The 16,927-nt window shown below is 34.2% G+C and overlaps 1 protein-coding gene across 50 annotated transcripts in view; it reads right to left on the bottom strand.

The window, feature by feature from the left end:
* Positions 1-16,927, bottom strand: part of RIMS1 (regulating synaptic membrane exocytosis 1) — a 498,418-nt gene that overhangs the window by 129,856 nt on the left and 351,635 nt on the right. For 13 of the 50 annotated variants that reach the window (XM_044254119.1, XM_044254270.1, XM_044254190.1 and 10 more), the window contains 4 exons: positions 15,652-15,808; positions 14,683-14,808; positions 13,119-13,181; positions 8,584-8,673 (listed from right to left, as the gene is read on the bottom strand). In XM_044254119.1, the coding sequence (XP_044110054.1) occupies positions 8,584-8,673; positions 13,119-13,181; positions 14,683-14,808; positions 15,652-15,808 (436 nt within the window). Of the gene's footprint in view, positions 1-662; positions 747-8,583; positions 8,674-13,118; positions 13,182-14,682; positions 14,809-15,651; positions 15,809-16,927 lie in introns of all 50 variants that reach the window. The other 37 variants (XM_044254066.1, XM_044254261.1, XM_044254144.1 and 34 more) reach the window with 5 other exon arrangements.

Raw genomic sequence — 16,927 nt, 5'->3', positions numbered from 1 at the left:
TATGTACGAAGCACGGTAAAATAGGAGAACTGGGTTAGCTACACCTGTGAGAAGGATAACACAGCATTTCTGATATTATCAGCATGAGGCACGTTCAAAGGACTGATGCTACTTTTAAAGACCTACCTTGTAGATTGACACTAGCCTTCGACAATATTTGATTTAAAAACACCATATACATACAATATATAAGAACCAGTTATTTTACTTCCAATCAGACATTTTTAATGTTCCCCCAAACCTAAGACAACTGAGATTAAACCATCAACCAATATAACAAAGAAAAGGCTTCCATGACAGATTTTAATATATTTTAAAACACCTGAAAAGTTTTATTTATTCATGTTTAAACAAAAACCATATTTAAATATGTTTCTATAAAATCAAAACACTGAAACAAATGCTCATTTAAAACAGAACTCTTCCACTGGATCTGACTTTCTTGTGTTTAAACTACGCCATCTGCATGCCATCCTCATTTTAGTAACACGCTGAGGTGCTTTATTAGAGGTGGGATGCATTTAGTGATGGAATCACAACATATCTGGTTCTGGCTCCTGAGAGGAAGCATATAATGACCAACACTTCTCTTGGTTATCCTTCACTCGGTGGCCTATCAACCTGTCAAAGCCACTTATCTGTGAGGAGGAGTTGGCTAGTACCTGTCATTCTCCGGAGACGCATGCTGGATTTGAATCCTGGGGCTAGGAGGTCGTCTCCTATCTAGGGAGGGGGACCATCTACCCCTGTTTGCCCAATGAACAAGACAGGAAAAAACAGGACATTTAGTAACTTCTAAAATAAAAGAATATATGGAACATTAGGACTGGAAAAGCACCCCAAAAAGGCAAAGTGTCGATTTTTTGCTCCATAATTTACTTTTGATTTTGATAAGCCTTGGACAGATAGATTATAATATTGTAAGAAAATTAATCTTTTTACCCTATAAGTGAAAAGAAAATATAGAAAAATAACTTGGGAAGATGTTTGAAATCTGTTGTGTGTAATTTTGTTCTTTGAAATGTGCTTGTGTGTGTGTACACACACACACACACACATAATATATGACTTTAAGTTAAAAAGATGAACCCTTAAAAACTTGGCTTATGTTTGAATAAAATAGGTTTAATAAGTTACCAATGCTTTTTTGATACTAGGCATTGGAATTATTGGATAAAGCAGCAAAGATAAGGTGTGTGGATTTATTATAAAGCAGAAACGCAGTTTTCTATTTCTATGTTTACAATAATACCTTTTTTGTGATCAACAGCGAAATGAAAGTTTGAATCTTCATTCTTTTATTAAACTACCTTGGGAATCTGTCTGTGTACAACCACAAATTATAAACACCTAGTTGAAAACTCAGAAGAGGCAATAAAGGACTGAACAGGCCAGATTTGAGAATTTTTATATATTAGATATGAACACTTTGAATAGGATGATTCCTCTGGATATTGGCTTCCTTGTATGCAGCAAGGGATAACTGAATTGTCTCTAAGCACTCATATGGCTGTAAGAGTTATAATTATCCAGACTAGTCCTAACATTAAAAAAAAAAAAAGCCATCTTCTTTGCCATTTCACCTAGCTGACTGGATTTATTATTTGGACAAAAGCAGCAAAGGGCTGTCAACATGTGACTAGGCTGTCTGAGATCAGCAGGTACTTAATTCTGAAAGCCCGCTCAAGTCTGTCTGTGCTTCATCAGTCACCCTTAGAAAGACAAACTTGCCATGATTCAAGTAAGGATTTAAGGAAACTATGAAGCAGATAAAAGTATCAATAGCAGAATTTGGGGAGCAAACTGTGTGACATGTACTCTTCTAAGTGTTACATGTTTGTGAAATTAAAAATACTTTGCATTAATTTTAAATTACTCAATAATTTTAGATTATTGAAATGGTTGGTCAGTTCAATCTGATTGCTCTAAAATGTATTTCACTTTACTGGCTTTTGTTCTGCAGAGAAAATAAAGAAAAATATTTCTAAAATAATTGAGAATAACCACAACCACAATATCCTTTACATTATGTTGTGCTTAGTTGTGTTAAAACTGACAGAGTTGGAAGTGTTTACAGTATGTGAAAACACAAAAATACAGTTAATGTGGGGGTTTTTTTGGTGAAGTAGTAAGTCACATTAGCTTGACAAGATCATGAATAACCTTGCTTCTTGAGGCAAAATTCCAGTCCTTGTGTTTATTTAAACAAAAAAGTAAAGAAAATGCTGTAGTTATGGAACATGCAGTGAAAGCTACAAGAGGGAAAGGTGTACATTTGGAAACAGGCAACTGTGAACGCAAGCTATTAAAAAGTAATTTTTGATGAAATATGTAGCATAATACATGTATTATCTGTATACTCAAAGTCCTTCTGAATATGCTGATATAGGGTACCAATATAAGAAATCCATTCACTTTTCCCTCATATATTTAATACAGGAGCAAGATCAATTTACACTCAATTTTTGTCCAAAGACTAGATATTACATAAGTTTGACTATAACATATTTGTGAGTTTCAAATGTATTAGTACATCTTATATGCTTTTAAATTATGTGCAATATCTTTCTCTCCTATGACACAGAAGAAGGCCAACAGTGGACTTTTTATCCCCTTATTATTGAGCCAAGTACACATGGTTCAGCTTCCATTTTCATCTTGGAAGGTAGCATGGCAGGCTATGTTGGAGTTAATAATCATGAAGTTGAATGAGCTCCTTCTTGATTTCTCTTTCCAATATAGCCTGCCTAGAAATTACTGGTTAGTCACAGTATTAGTATTGCCATATCAGGTATCCCATATTCATTAATTAAAACCCTCTATTTGCTCAGAGCTCATCCCTTTCCCTGTGATCACAGCAGAAGGAGAAATGTCACTCTGATGGTTGAAGGGTTGAATTAACAGGCTATGAGCTCCTTGCATAAGGAAGTAGAATATTTGTTTAATTTTGACAGTTACAGAAAAAGTAATCAATATATATTTGTGAATGTCCAAGTAGATAATAAATTATCACAAATAAGAGATAATAAGAACCTTAACTAAGAGATTAACAGTGGTGAGGGGGCCCATTGATGAGATACAAAGGAATTAGAACTGACAGGTCTTGATAAGCAATTAAATGGTTCTTATGTCATGTCTTTCCACCCCCAGCACTGATAGACTGTAAAACATACGTGTGTGTGAGTGTGCAATTAATATTTACACTTGCATATGTACACCTTTCAATGGTGCGTATCTCTTGGCAAAACATAGCTAAGCAGTTCAATTTTCTAAAAGAGAAATTATATGGAAATTTAAACCATTCACTCCATAAATGGCACAAGTAAGAAACTTGTGAACTACTGTATTAGAAACCAAATCTGAACAAATGAGACAACTCATTATACAGTATGTGTTTTTATTGTCTAATCCCACTATTCATTTTAGTCCTTAAAAAATGGGTAATGGGCATTAAGAAGGGCATTTGTGATGAGCACTGGGTGTTGTATCTAAGTGGTAAATCACTAAATTCTACTCCTGAAACTAATACTACAGTATATGTTAACTAAGTGGAATTTAACTAAAAACTTGAAACAAAAAAAAATAAGTAAAAAAAGCTCCAATAATTGTTTTAAAGTAAAATTAATATAGATACTTATACTCTGAGACAAAGTTTATTTTAATTCAGTTTACAGTTGTTAAGTTTTAGGTAGGTACCTCCTTTCCCCTTAGTCCTCGTGCTTCCATACAGAGGGAAATTCATTCAAGCAATGCTCCTGGTCTCTTTCTACCCTCTACCCCAGGAAAGGAGAACTGGCTTATTTTCAAAATTTTTATCTTTTTTTTTTTAAAGCTTTTACTTATTTATTTGAGAGAGAGACTGCACACATGCAAGGTGAGAGGCAGAGGCAGGGGAGAAGCAGGTTCCCCACTGAGCAGGGAGCCTGAACTGGGGTTGATCCCAGGAGATCATGACCTGAGCCAAAGGCAGAGGCTCAACCAACTGAGCCACCCTGGTGCCCCAGGAGGACTGGCTTATAAGATCAGCGACTTTGTTGAATGAGTAGGTACAGGTGACTTAGTCCTTTCTGGACTACTCCTTCCAAATCAAGCTACCTGTAAACAGCAAACACTACAGGACATAAACTTACAAAATAGCTCTAAGATGTGAGGCCTGGGACTGAACCTGTCTTGTGGTTCAGTGAATCTGACTGATTCTGGGATGAATTATTAGCAAGCCTATAGACTTAAAGTCACAGCTTTAAAACTTGTCCCCTGTATTTATGGTGATAATTAGATCTCCTACCTTCTAGTTCTGGGTCTAGCTCACAAGTAGACCCAAATTTGGAAATAGAAAATAGGGGGTATTTTTTAAAGACCCCAAATCTCCAAATTGAACATTTACTAAAAAAATAGTAATGTTATCACAAGAAAGGGCAAGGATAAATAAGATACGATCCCTCTCCTCCAGGGATAAAATATAACAGAAAAAACAAACACACTACTAAATAAAATATATTTTAACAGAAATATATAATATTTTGTGGGCCCAGAAAAGTGAATAATTTTAACTGGCCAAAGGTATGGGGGAGCGGGTTATATAAAAAGGTTTAATATAAAAGCTATAGTTATCTGACCTGCATTTTTGAAGAATGAGTTAAAAGCAGACAACAAAGGGAAGATCGTATTTTAATTTTAATGAAAAGAAAACTTGAGACAAAAAGTAATAAAAACTATAAATAAAGTTTATGAAATAATTAATGGGGCAAGAGTGACAAGGGAAGGGCTTTAGTATAATTCAATATAATCAAGGGAGGAGATCTGTTTGGGAGTTTCTCAGAAGAGAATTCTCAAAAGAGCAGGAAAAATGTTTCAGAAAATGTGCCTGCTTATATGTCAAAGCCACTCAATAAGAGCAAAATTTAGGAAAACAAAGTATTTTGCTATAAAAGGATGTAAGGGGGGGGATAATGAATTTAAATCAGACATTCTGATGTACACAAATGGTAATCATTTAGAAATTCAAACCTAGTGCTCAAGGGAAAGTTCTGGCCAGTCAGTTACAGTGGAGCATTGTCTTAATATGTATTAGAATGGAAATTGTTGATAGAAATACAATTTCAGGAGTAGGATGGGTGGGGGCAAGAAAAACTATTGATGGAGCTGGGAAAAACACCTCTCTTTGTGGGGTGGGATAGGAAGAAAGGCCAGTAAGAGAAAACTGTGTCCTAACAGGCATAAGAAAGAAACTTTGCAGATGGTACCGAGTAGAGGAGAGGTTCAGATGACAGGGTGGTTAACGCAAAATGTTACAAGACGCTGCTGGACAACTGGGAGCCAGTGACGTTGACAGGAAGTTTAGCACAGGGATAGAGCCGTGGTAAGGAACAGGAGTCAGACTGCAGAATTTATGAGGAGGTAAAAAACTGGAGGCGGTGAGTAGACTACCCTTTCATGAACCTTCAATAAGGCTATGATTTCTATGAAAGGTCAAAGAAGAAGAAAACACCTCCAAGAAAAATAACTCTTCTCCAGTGGCTCTAAAAATAAATGTTTCTGAACACTTAAGTAATAATTTGTTTTAAAACCTGGGAAAGAAAAGGTGAATGGCCGGCCTGTAACTTACTCTTTCCCAAACAGGGAACAGGGGTGGGGGGAGGGGTGGGAGGGTGCGGGAATGAATGACCTAAAGCAGACCCTGAATAAAGATGGAGGAAAAGTGGATCAGCCTTGACCAGACTTCCTCATAAACATTCAGTGGTATTTGCGACTGAAAACATAAAGAAGAGTCCTCTATTAGACATCTTCAGTAGGAAATAGTCTTCCTAGAACTTTCATTGCAAACAAACCCCAAATTTCTTGATTTATAAAACATGGCTAGATGGAGCAATGGGCTAATAATCCATACTTATTTTTGTTATTTGTGTAATCAATAGAATATATAATAAAGGCACTCAAAAACTGAAATGGCTTCCTTCGCAAACAGTGCTTCTTCATGCATGATCTAACCTGGACCAAACCACCCTAATAAGGGAAGAAAAATGGACCTGGTGGTTTGTAACTCCTTGAAGAAAAGAATATGTCATCTGTGCCTGGTGCTCCTCTATCTTTGAATCATTAGTGAACCACAGTATTGGATATTGAGTCCGCCTTGACAATTTCATCCTTTGCATTGGCACAAAACTTCATTGGTTTCAAAAACTTAGTGAAGATACTTCAGAGAAGGGAAATGAGTTAGTATAAGAGCATACAGATGTTCATTAAATGGTTCCGACTCAGCAAATTATTTAACTTTCATAGTTCATGAGGCTGTGGAAACACATTGCCATCTTAAGAATATGAAATTATGATTAAAAAATTTTCTCTAACATTTTATCTACTATGTATAAATTAGGCATTCACTTAAGAAGCTCTCTGGTCAATCAGAGAAATTAAGTAACCTGGAAGAGCCTCCAAGCCTCCTTCTCCCTACTCTCTGCACATTCTGCCTGGAGAAGTTGGGTGCATTTTCCAAAGACAGCAAAGTCACCACTGCTAATAGTGTGATGTTATGCTTCAGAGTGTGCACAAAAGAGCATTTGAGGTCATTATCTTCCAAACCACTAAGAATCTACAACTTGTGTAATTTTCTTGATGAAAACTTATTTTATTTTCTTCTTGGCAACAAGGTTGACTATTATAAATGAAAGATCATCGGTATCATGAATTTCTGCCCCTGTATCCCCTTTCATTTGTTTAACGGAAAACAACTTTTTATTCAACATATAGAGTGAATATAGGTTTCAATGATATTTTTCTTCCATGATAAATACACTCACTGAGACTTCACTATGACCAGCGCTGGCCAGCGCTGGCTGGCCAGATTGTCTACAGGCTGTTCTATTTTAAGGGTATTATCTGAGAGGCGAAACTAATCAACACATAGATTTGTGAACTCTATGGCTTTAGTGTAACAAGGGAACACATACTACATAGGTTTTAGCATAAGAATAAACCTGTGCTGTCCAATAGAGTAGCCACGAGCCACAAGTGGCTATTAGGAATACAAAAAAGGAATGCAAAATGATCTACAGTTTTTAATTGATTATATGTCAAAATTATATTTCATCTATATACTGGGTTAAAGAATTAAAATTCACTTCATCTTTTTAATATGGCAACCAGAAAATTAAAAATTATATATGTGGCTTGCATTATATTTCTATTAGCAGCTCTAAAAATGATACCAAAAATGTTAAGGTATTGTTTTTTCAGAATATTCTACTGACTTGAGCAATACTATTCTGTTTTAATACCACACAGAAACACACAAGGATATAAAAATAAGTGTAAAATATAAAAAGGTTTTTCTTGCTACTCTTGTATTTACTTCTTTTCTTGGGGTGGATATAATTAACAAAAGAGAAAAATAAAACAATTTCAACTGTGATTTTAGAAGAGCCTATAGTCATTTCAACTAAAATTTCTCTTACAAATATAAAAAAAAAAACACGTAAGTTCGATTCCACTGCTTTCTATTACAAAATATACAAATACAAGAGAAAACTAAATAAAAAAGTAATTTCTTCAGTAGAATCATATGCAGTTAAAAATGGATGTGTCCACCCGTACCTATTATTAAAGTTCAGAGATAAACATCCCATAAATAGATAAATGATCCAAAGTAGAAAGATTGTTAAAGAAAAGTTTAAAGCAGCCCCTAAAGAGGAGGGCTACATATTAGCACTGCTAAATGTTTTTCCTCAGGTTTTGTAAAGAGGTAGTAAACAAATCTCCAGTTAATGACTTCTAACTGAAAAGAAATAGCAATTACATCTAAGGCTATCAATTATAACCAAATTTACTGGGATAGAAAGTTCCACTATCATGGAAAAACTAGCTCCTCAGAATTAGGAGACATTGTAATGCAAAAACTTTGAATACATATGAATTAAAATCATAATTATTTAATAATCAATTAAAAGTGTTAAGCAAAATTGTGTGTTTGTTTAAATAATGTGCATTTATTTTTGTAAGGCATCAGAAAATCTAAAATAAACATACCCTTTTTTTGTTGTCAAAGTATAACTTATTGTGAAACTGATGTCTGTCAAAGAGTAAGCTGACTAAACAATGAATATAAATTCATAAGGGAAGTTCTCTACGTAAACAGAATTCTTATTTTAAGTTTGTGGTAAGTTGCTGTAAACCCATAAATACTATTTATCATCAGAACTAATAGGAAAGTGATCCTCCCCTTCGGATAACTCTCTGGACCTTACATTATCAGCATACTGAAGGCTCCCTGAGTCCTGTATAAATGAAACCACTGAACAGCCACGGAAGGGGGAAAGCAGCAGCCAGAAGCAGTTACAAATTACTTCACACCATTTGCAACAACATTCATGGAAATATGTGTATGTGTAGCCTGGGGCTTACCCACATACGCATATCTCTCCTTACACGTGTCTCATAAGGGGGGGCGGAGATGGAGACAGTTAGCAAAGTGAACATGAATGAATAAACCTGTGAGACTCCCATGAAACAAAACGAAGTGATTGAAAAAAAAAAACAAAGCACCACGAGTACAAATGATAGGAAATTAAGAAAGTCTGTATTTTATACCTTTCTCGTTCTGGTGAATGCAAACTAGTATCTGGTCTCAAGCAGTTGGTACTAGCACTCCTAGCCCTGTCAAGGGAGGGCTGCAGTTCACTAGTGCCAGTGCATTGCATCCAGTGGTAGAAGAGAAAGACAAAGAAAACAAAGAAAGGAAGACCGTGTTAGAGAGTAAAGCATAAAATAATGTCCCCTTTACACAAAATGCAGAATCACTGTGATTCGGTTCATAAGGGTGTGAGAGAGCTGACAGGACGGCACTGCAAAATTTTGTTTAGAAAATGAAACTAAACAAAGATTATGCTTGCCTGGGTTTGCATAATTTTTTAAGAGGGTCTCAGACTGAAAAAAAAATGAGACTAGATCACACCTACTTATGAAAAAACTGGATACAGAAAGCACTAAAACGAAATGCCTAGAACTTCGTTACCAAGAACAGATGCCACACCAAAACAAAATGAAGGACATCGGAGGAGAAAAAATTTACGACTCAACTACTTTGGTTCACAACACCAGACGAGGGAAGTGGAAGGTATGACTTCCAAATGGTCTTACCTAACCAATATTTCATCAGTGAATCTCAATACTCTGGAGTGAAAGCATTCATGATGAAGGGGGAAGTCCTGTCTAGTCACTGACTGGGTTTTGGTATGTGCAGGCAGAATTGAGCTTCACACAGTAAAATTATCCAAAAATAAAATAACATAAAATTAACGATCATAATCAAAATCAACAAGTAAAACAACAAATAAATGACAAGACAACTAGAATTCTGGTATTTGAGTAACTAGATTTCATTTAGAGAAATATTCCGAAATTCATAAGTTTTATAATTAAAGTTATTTTTTGGTTTCTTTAATGTTTCTCTGTGCAAAACTATTTTCAAGAAGAAATGTTAGTGCTTTATTAGAATTTAAATTTGTTATTTTTAGTAGGCCAGGGATTCAGGATTAGTTTATAACTGGGACTCACTGTTAGGACTCTTACCTGTAAATATTCCAGTGAGAACCGTTCTCTAATAAAGACATCTTAGGTGGTAATGTTTTATAGTGCCTACCAAAATGTCTGGAACGTGGCAACACATACATGCAGGAAACAGAAAAATATATATGAAGCAAATTTTACTAGGGCATGGAAAAAATAGGAGGCCTATAAAGCTACAAACAAAGACAGCTCTTTTGTTTTTTTATCAGAATAACCATAGTAATTATTTGAAGGTAGAATAAGAATTTTTAAAATATGGAATCATAGACATCAGTCTTCATAATTAAGATAAATATGCGAAATTGTAATTTCATTGCCTTAATTTGAAAAATATCTTCTAAAAAAACTAATATTAATAAATATTAATAACTAATATTAATAAATCAATATTTAAATTTACTCTTTAATCCCTGATTTAATATTATACCTGTTTCTGTGGAAGAAAACAACTTGCAGCTAAATGTCCTAGCCAAATAATTTATGTATTTTTGGAATTAAAATGTGACTGAGAGAGTTAACATTCTAGCAATAAGCAAGAGCTGACCAGCATGCAGGGAGAAAGCTGGTCACGGGACTGGGCTGCAGAAAGGAAAGACCAGACCCAAAGATCAAGTGACTGCAGTGGAGGAAATCCTTCCCATTTACTAACTTCTGAATCCAGATCCAACCACAGGTAAAAGTTATCACTAGAAATCAGATGAGATGGATAGTAGATGCAAACTTGAATATGAATTTTGATTTGGCAGAAAAAAGCCCAACTTTATCTAAATTATTTAAAAATCTCTGAGGGATTCTGGATGGCCTCTGGTACACCAAGGGCAAATTAGATCAAGTTAATCATCTAATTTTTTTGACAATTTAATAATGTTTATACAAATTTAATTGCTGATTATAAAACTCACAAGTCTTTTTCAGCTCATATTAAAATACAAAACGTAAGGGAATATACATTTGCTGAGGACAAACTAAACATTCAAACACCCCACTGGTTTACTCATATGTATACTAACTGTCAAATCAGAAGAAATCTCTTAAAGCTTCAATTTAAAAATATATTAGAGTACTATATTTGAAAACTAACTGAAGACAAATTTTACTGAATCTAAGGATTCTGCCTGCTTCACAGACAATAGTCTCCTTTTCAACTCCCAACCTTAAGCAAGTATCTTCAGCGACTGGTTGTTAAACAACTTTTTAAAGCAATCGGTTCAAAAGTGGCTTGTTTATTCAGAAATATTCAAACAAGGGTTAGCAAAGTGTGTGAAACAGAATGGAAGATAGCATAACATTTATATATAGTATGAAGGCCTAAATTCCTGCCTTGGCCTTGTCCCTTAATGGCAGTGAACCTGGCTAATTCAGGTCAGGCCTTTCCATACATTTGTATAAAAGAGGAAATAACATCCACTTAATAGGGGTGCTCAGAGAATTAGATAACAGATATAAAGTATCCAGGACATAGTAAGGCAGTTATATATAGAATTTTCTGCACAATATTACTTTCTTGGGTCGTGTTTTTATGAAAAAAGGGTTTAATGGTTAAGATACGTATTATTGTAAGTATTAAGTTATAATAATTTTAAGTTATAATTATAATTGAATATTATAATTATTAAAATAAATAGGCAGAAAATGGATTAAACAACATGAGACAGATTTCTTGACTCTAACATGCTGTGCATACTAAATCTTCAGGGAGTGACTATAATTTGCAAAGTTTCCAAAATCTCTTTGACTCACAAACTCTTTTACTGGCACCACACCAACTCTTCAGAATCTAATTGTGGAAAAACTAGTTTAGTGGAAAATGTCAATAGACCTGATTTTGAATCCTTGCTCGTTACTTATCAAATTAAACTTTCTCAGCATCTTTCCTCATCTGTAAAGTGAGGGTAATAGCATTCGTATCATATAATTACTGCCAGAGAATTGAGATAAACTACATTAATGTCAACACTATGTTTGGTGCTCAATGAATTTTATTTTCTTTGCTTGTTAGAAAGTAGCAAATCCTCAAATTTTATTCTTAAAATTCCTAGGTGAATATGAAATGATATATTTGAAGACTGTACAAAATGATGAATTTACCAGCATATCATATTTTGCATATCCTGATATTTCACCTTTATATGTAGAAAATATGGGAAATAAAAAATATATTTAGCTGTTCTAGTTCCACTCGTCTAAATTTATTTTACTTTTTTTTTACAGTCGTAGTCAAATCAATAGGACTATGAGAAAAAAAAAACTTTTTGAATTTGTAAAAACATTGTTCCTACTGACAAACTATTTTCTAGGAAAAATAACTAATAGTAAGCCTGGGCAGCTGAACATTTTTAAGAATCTGAGATAATTTTTACAATACTTATAATTTTATATTTTTCCCCAGTTCACAATCAAAACTAGTATTTCCTCATTTTTTTCCCCTCCCTGTGGCACTACAGGAAGACATGGAGGTTGTTATCAATAGGATAATTTTATATATATAAGAAGCTGAAACAATTTTTATTAGCATAATCACGTTAGTATAACTGAGAAGAGCCACACATTCCATGCAGACAAAATACGCTCCGCATTTGTCCAGTCATAGCTCTTTCCTCCTCTTTCCTACTGTCTTCGTATTGGCCAATATATCTGAAAAAGTTTGCCTGGGTTGTCGGTTTGTTTCACTGACTTTCTACTTCCTTCCCTTCTATTAACTCTAAATTGACAGAAAGTGTTTGCAGAACGCATCCTATGAGTAATCTGTAGGAGATTTACTAATTAACTTATTTATTTTGATTATGAAATCCAAGACAGAATGAGAGGTAAATAAAGTATCAGATTCTAAACTCCAAATTACAGGAGAATATTACATCTCTTTTTCTTTTCATCTTTAAAGATGCAGCATATTGTTGCATGCTTATATGAGAAAGTTTGTATTGCAACCCTGCTAAACTAGTAGGGGGATGAAGGCAGGGAGAGTTTAGAAGTTAAAGGTCAAACATTCTCATTCTTCATCAAGAAGGAAGTTGATGCTCAGCTAGCAAGAAGTGACTGCTATGATTTTATTAAAAGCAAACAGAATATAAACAACAGTAGATTCCAAAAGGAAATTAAAAAAGGCTAAAACAAACATAATCATCAAAACAATAACACTGCCATGCACAGATCAGACCTCTTGTGACTAGACAGGTGTGTGTGTGTGTGTGTGTGTGTGTGTGTGTGTGTGTGTGTGTGTGTGCTGCCAGGGGCGGGGGTGGGGACGCTCACAGTGAGTATTTCGAATTGTAATTGCGGAAATCGGTTCCTCGGTTTTAGGAATGCATAAACAGTTCCACAGAGGCTCGTCAGTCTCTGGAATTTGAAAAAACAAATAGAAAAGCAGTCTGCCTGGATTAGAATTAAAATATATTTGGAACCTTTCCACAACCTCCAATAAAACAAAACAAATTTTGAATAGTCGGGAAATTAATTTTACATATTTGTAATAATACCTTTAAGGGCGAGAAGAAAGAATAGTAGAATGGAAAGAGAGTCATCACACACAGTTACCATTACCAAATCCCTGTATTTACCTGGTAGTGTGTAGGCATTCTGCACTTCGTCCTCGTTTTGCTCTGGGCAGCATAAGAAGCTCACTGCACAGACAGGATGGGTGGTGGATGAAACAGATAAATCATGAGGCATTAAATGACATGGATAATGCCAATGGTATGCCGATGAAAACGTGAAAAGGGAAGAAACCAGATTGTCTGCACTAGCATATTTGCTCGAGAGGTTAAACAAAAATAAACATGACAGCATTTCAAAAAATTTAAACAATAAAGTACAAACATCATGATCAAAGTCCTCACTGTTGTTGATTTGCTATTGTATTTCCAAGTGACTTTCAAGAATATTAAAACAAAACTAAACTAAATCTTCCCCAAATAAGACCAATTCCAGAGACCTGGGTATTTTTAAAACTTCTGAAAGGCCTACATATCTGGACTTTCTGATGCTCACTGGAACCCTAAGCATGAGTCCTCTTGGCTTTTACGGATACTAAAAATCCAATTATCAATGTTTGTTCTTAACCAATCATGAATATACTTGACTAGATTTATTTTATTCTAAAAACTGGTACTTTTTCTGTGCTCAGATTAATTTCATTTCATTAAATGCCCTGGTCAAGAAGTCATTTTTTTTTTTCCATCCTCACCTAAATTGAAAGTGACCCAAGTGGATGTTGACAAGTGGCCCTCATTCAACTCAACTCAGGCTGAGCAATGTAGAATCCCATTCCCCAGAGCAGTTCTTATCTCAGTCCCCAATATGATTTCACTCTTCAAGGTCCTGGCACCACTTCCCACAGTAGGATGACAAAAAAGGATTAAGCAGCTCTATTGAGTTCTGTGTCCTTGACTACACCACAAAAAGTCAATCATGAAGCACAACTAACATTTCCCTACTCCTTCCTGAAAGTTCCTCCATTTTTAAAAACCCGAAGAGAATATTCAATAAGGTGGGTGTTCTAAAACCTTAAATCAGATCCGGAGCTTGTGGTCTGGCATATTACACAGGTATGTGGTTCGTTTGCGAAGAAAGTCTATGGGCATGTAGAACAAAGGAGTTGTCCTGTAGATTTTTAGTAATTGTGTCTAAAAAGTACTTATTTATATGAAAAACTCCATCTCATATATTTCATACTTTATAGACATTTTATGGAAATAAGGTATATAAAAATATTATTATTGAAGTTCTCACAGAAACTCTGCAATGTCTTTGAGGTGACCTGTATCCAAAATTGTTTAATAACATAAAAAAAATTATATAATTACAGCAATAACATCCCATATTTGAAAATTGATTATATAGGCTTCCTTCTACAATTTAGAAACAATAAGCTATACATTTTAAACTGGCTAAACATAAATTTCAATTGTAAAAAAAATGCACACATTATGACAATATAACTTTAGCCAAATATTTCCTACCGTTGCATTTCTATTAGAATATCCTAACAGCTATTCCTTGAAAGTTCAGTTTTGAGTGATTAAATACTTTTACTTTCTGATGTATTATGTCAAGATATTTATCATACACTAAAACAGAGCAAATAAAGAGTTACAATGGTGAGATCACAGTTTGAACAAATACCTGTCTTGTTCTGATAAATACTGACTGTCCACATCTCTGGATCTGTGATCAACCGGACTTCGGGAGGCATCATGGTGTCTAGTTGGAGAACGTGACCTTCTTGTTGGATGAATTTCATCTAAACTCCTAAAATGATTCCAAAAATACAAACGCATCAAAATGTATACTCTTCCTACTTATGATTTCTCTCTGTCAAATAAATAAATAAAAATCTTTAAAAAAAAAATGTATACTCTTCCCAAATCTAGCAGACAGACTAACGGCGACTATCTATCAGTAACTGGCAGAAGGCTGGCATGGCTTGAAGTGTTGTTATCATAATTGAATACATATTTTATCAATTGAGTTAAAGGTATTTATTCTCTAGGAGTGCTTTGCCTGTGCTACATTTCTCCAACCTTCTCTTGCACCTCAGTCAAAAATGACAATTTTCATCTGCATACTTAATTTAAGTTTCAGAAGTATATTTTAGGATAAGATAAAATACAGCACTACATTACCTAAGTTGCATGTACTTTTGAAGCACTTAAAGTGTTTCAAAAAGACAATTCTAAATTCTAAAAATTTTTTTTCTAAATTCTAAATTTCTTAAAAACACATTCTGCCTCTTAACCTTTTATTCTTTGCCATTTCTCTCCACAAGTTATCCATTATACAATTTTTCCTAACAGGAGAAAAAACTAGCCAACAGAATACAAGATAGTTATTCAAAAACTGTGCTTGGGACATAAACTTCTTCTACCTCCTGGAAAAAATTTCTCGAGATTCAAGAACAGAATGTAATACAGGTGGGGTAATGGATAAAAAGACATTTTTGCTTACAAATGATTTTGAAAACAACAACAACAACAACAACAACTTGACTGATTAAACCATTATTTCATGTCAGTAACAGTCTTAAGGCAGCTTACATTGTATATTAAAATTAAAAAGTACTGTCAGAGACTGGAAGCCCATCTCAAAGCCTACCTCTGTAATGGCACATTTGGTAAACGTGAACGCGGCCTTCCCTGATCATCGCCGCGGTGAGGAGATACTGAACGTGAGCGGTGATGAGTTGTTCTTTGCTGTTCTGGCACAGTTAATGTTGTAGATTTACTTTCTCTAGCACTAGACCTATAACCTACTGGCAAGAGTACACACAAAAAATCTGTCAGTATTCTTCGATAATGTAAACATTAATGTGGAAATATCAAATTCTATCTAAAGCAGCCACTGACCTACTACAACAAATGCCATGCAATCAGTATTAGCTTTTCTCTTCAAAACTATTAAGTATACGTACACAGAGTGTAATATATACATGCATAAAAACAGGTTACAGATTTGTTCAAAGGTGCCCATGGAGATACTGCATATGAATAATAAAGCTGATGTCTCAGATGTTAGGATGAGCTGGGATACTATTTTAAATTAAAAAGTGAGTGAGTGAGTGATTTTTCATTGACAGTGAACTATAGTTATTAGATAAGTCAATGCCTAGAAATCTGGGGTCTTTTTAAATGTTATTTGAATTTTTCTTCCGAAGGATAAACTATTTTAGCTGGATTTCAGGTGGCTTTGCAGAAAAAAAAAAAAAAGAAAATGTTATCTTATCAATTTTAGTTAACAAAGAAGAGTACTAGATCTTCACTATTACAAATATTCACTGAATTTTGCAAACTACATAGAATACTGTAATTTTAAATGAATATAGTGTATGGATGGTGATGACTATGGCAATAATGCAGAGGAAAATTAACTCTCCAATCACCAAATCTACCTCAGACATCTGAAACTATTCCACAAATGTGTTGATAACATAATTTAGTTTATACAGTTAACATAATTGCAATTAAAAATAAATTCTAAATTCATTCTCCCCTGAAACAAAAAGGTTTATATCATCTCTGATTTAGTTAAGACAAAGCCATAATCCAATCTCAAATCGAAGTAATGGTTTAATTAATTTTTTTCCCACAAGGATCATTGTTTGCCATTATTGAAAGGAAAATTAAAAATTCTGTGGCCAAAGGAAAAATAACTATATTTACAACTACATAAAAGTACATGAAACATGAAAACATTAAATTTAACTGGGCAGTTTGAAATTTTCATTTATTTACTTAGTAACTCCTACATTATATTAAAATATGCCATGAAACATCATTATTGAAGGCAGAGTAAAATTCTCCAATAGTTTATTTGCTGTGATTATATATTTCAACTAAGTTTAAAGAAAGGTATCTAAACATTTCATAAATGT

The sequence above is a fragment of the Neovison vison genome, chromosome 1 (genome assembly GCF_020171115.1).
Source record: "Neovison vison isolate M4711 chromosome 1, ASM_NN_V1, whole genome shotgun sequence".
NCBI classification, from domain to species: domain Eukaryota; kingdom Metazoa; phylum Chordata; class Mammalia; order Carnivora; family Mustelidae; genus Neogale; species Neogale vison.
The sequence above is the reverse complement of the archived record's forward strand: the minus strand, read 5'-3'. Positions and strand labels throughout refer to the sequence as shown.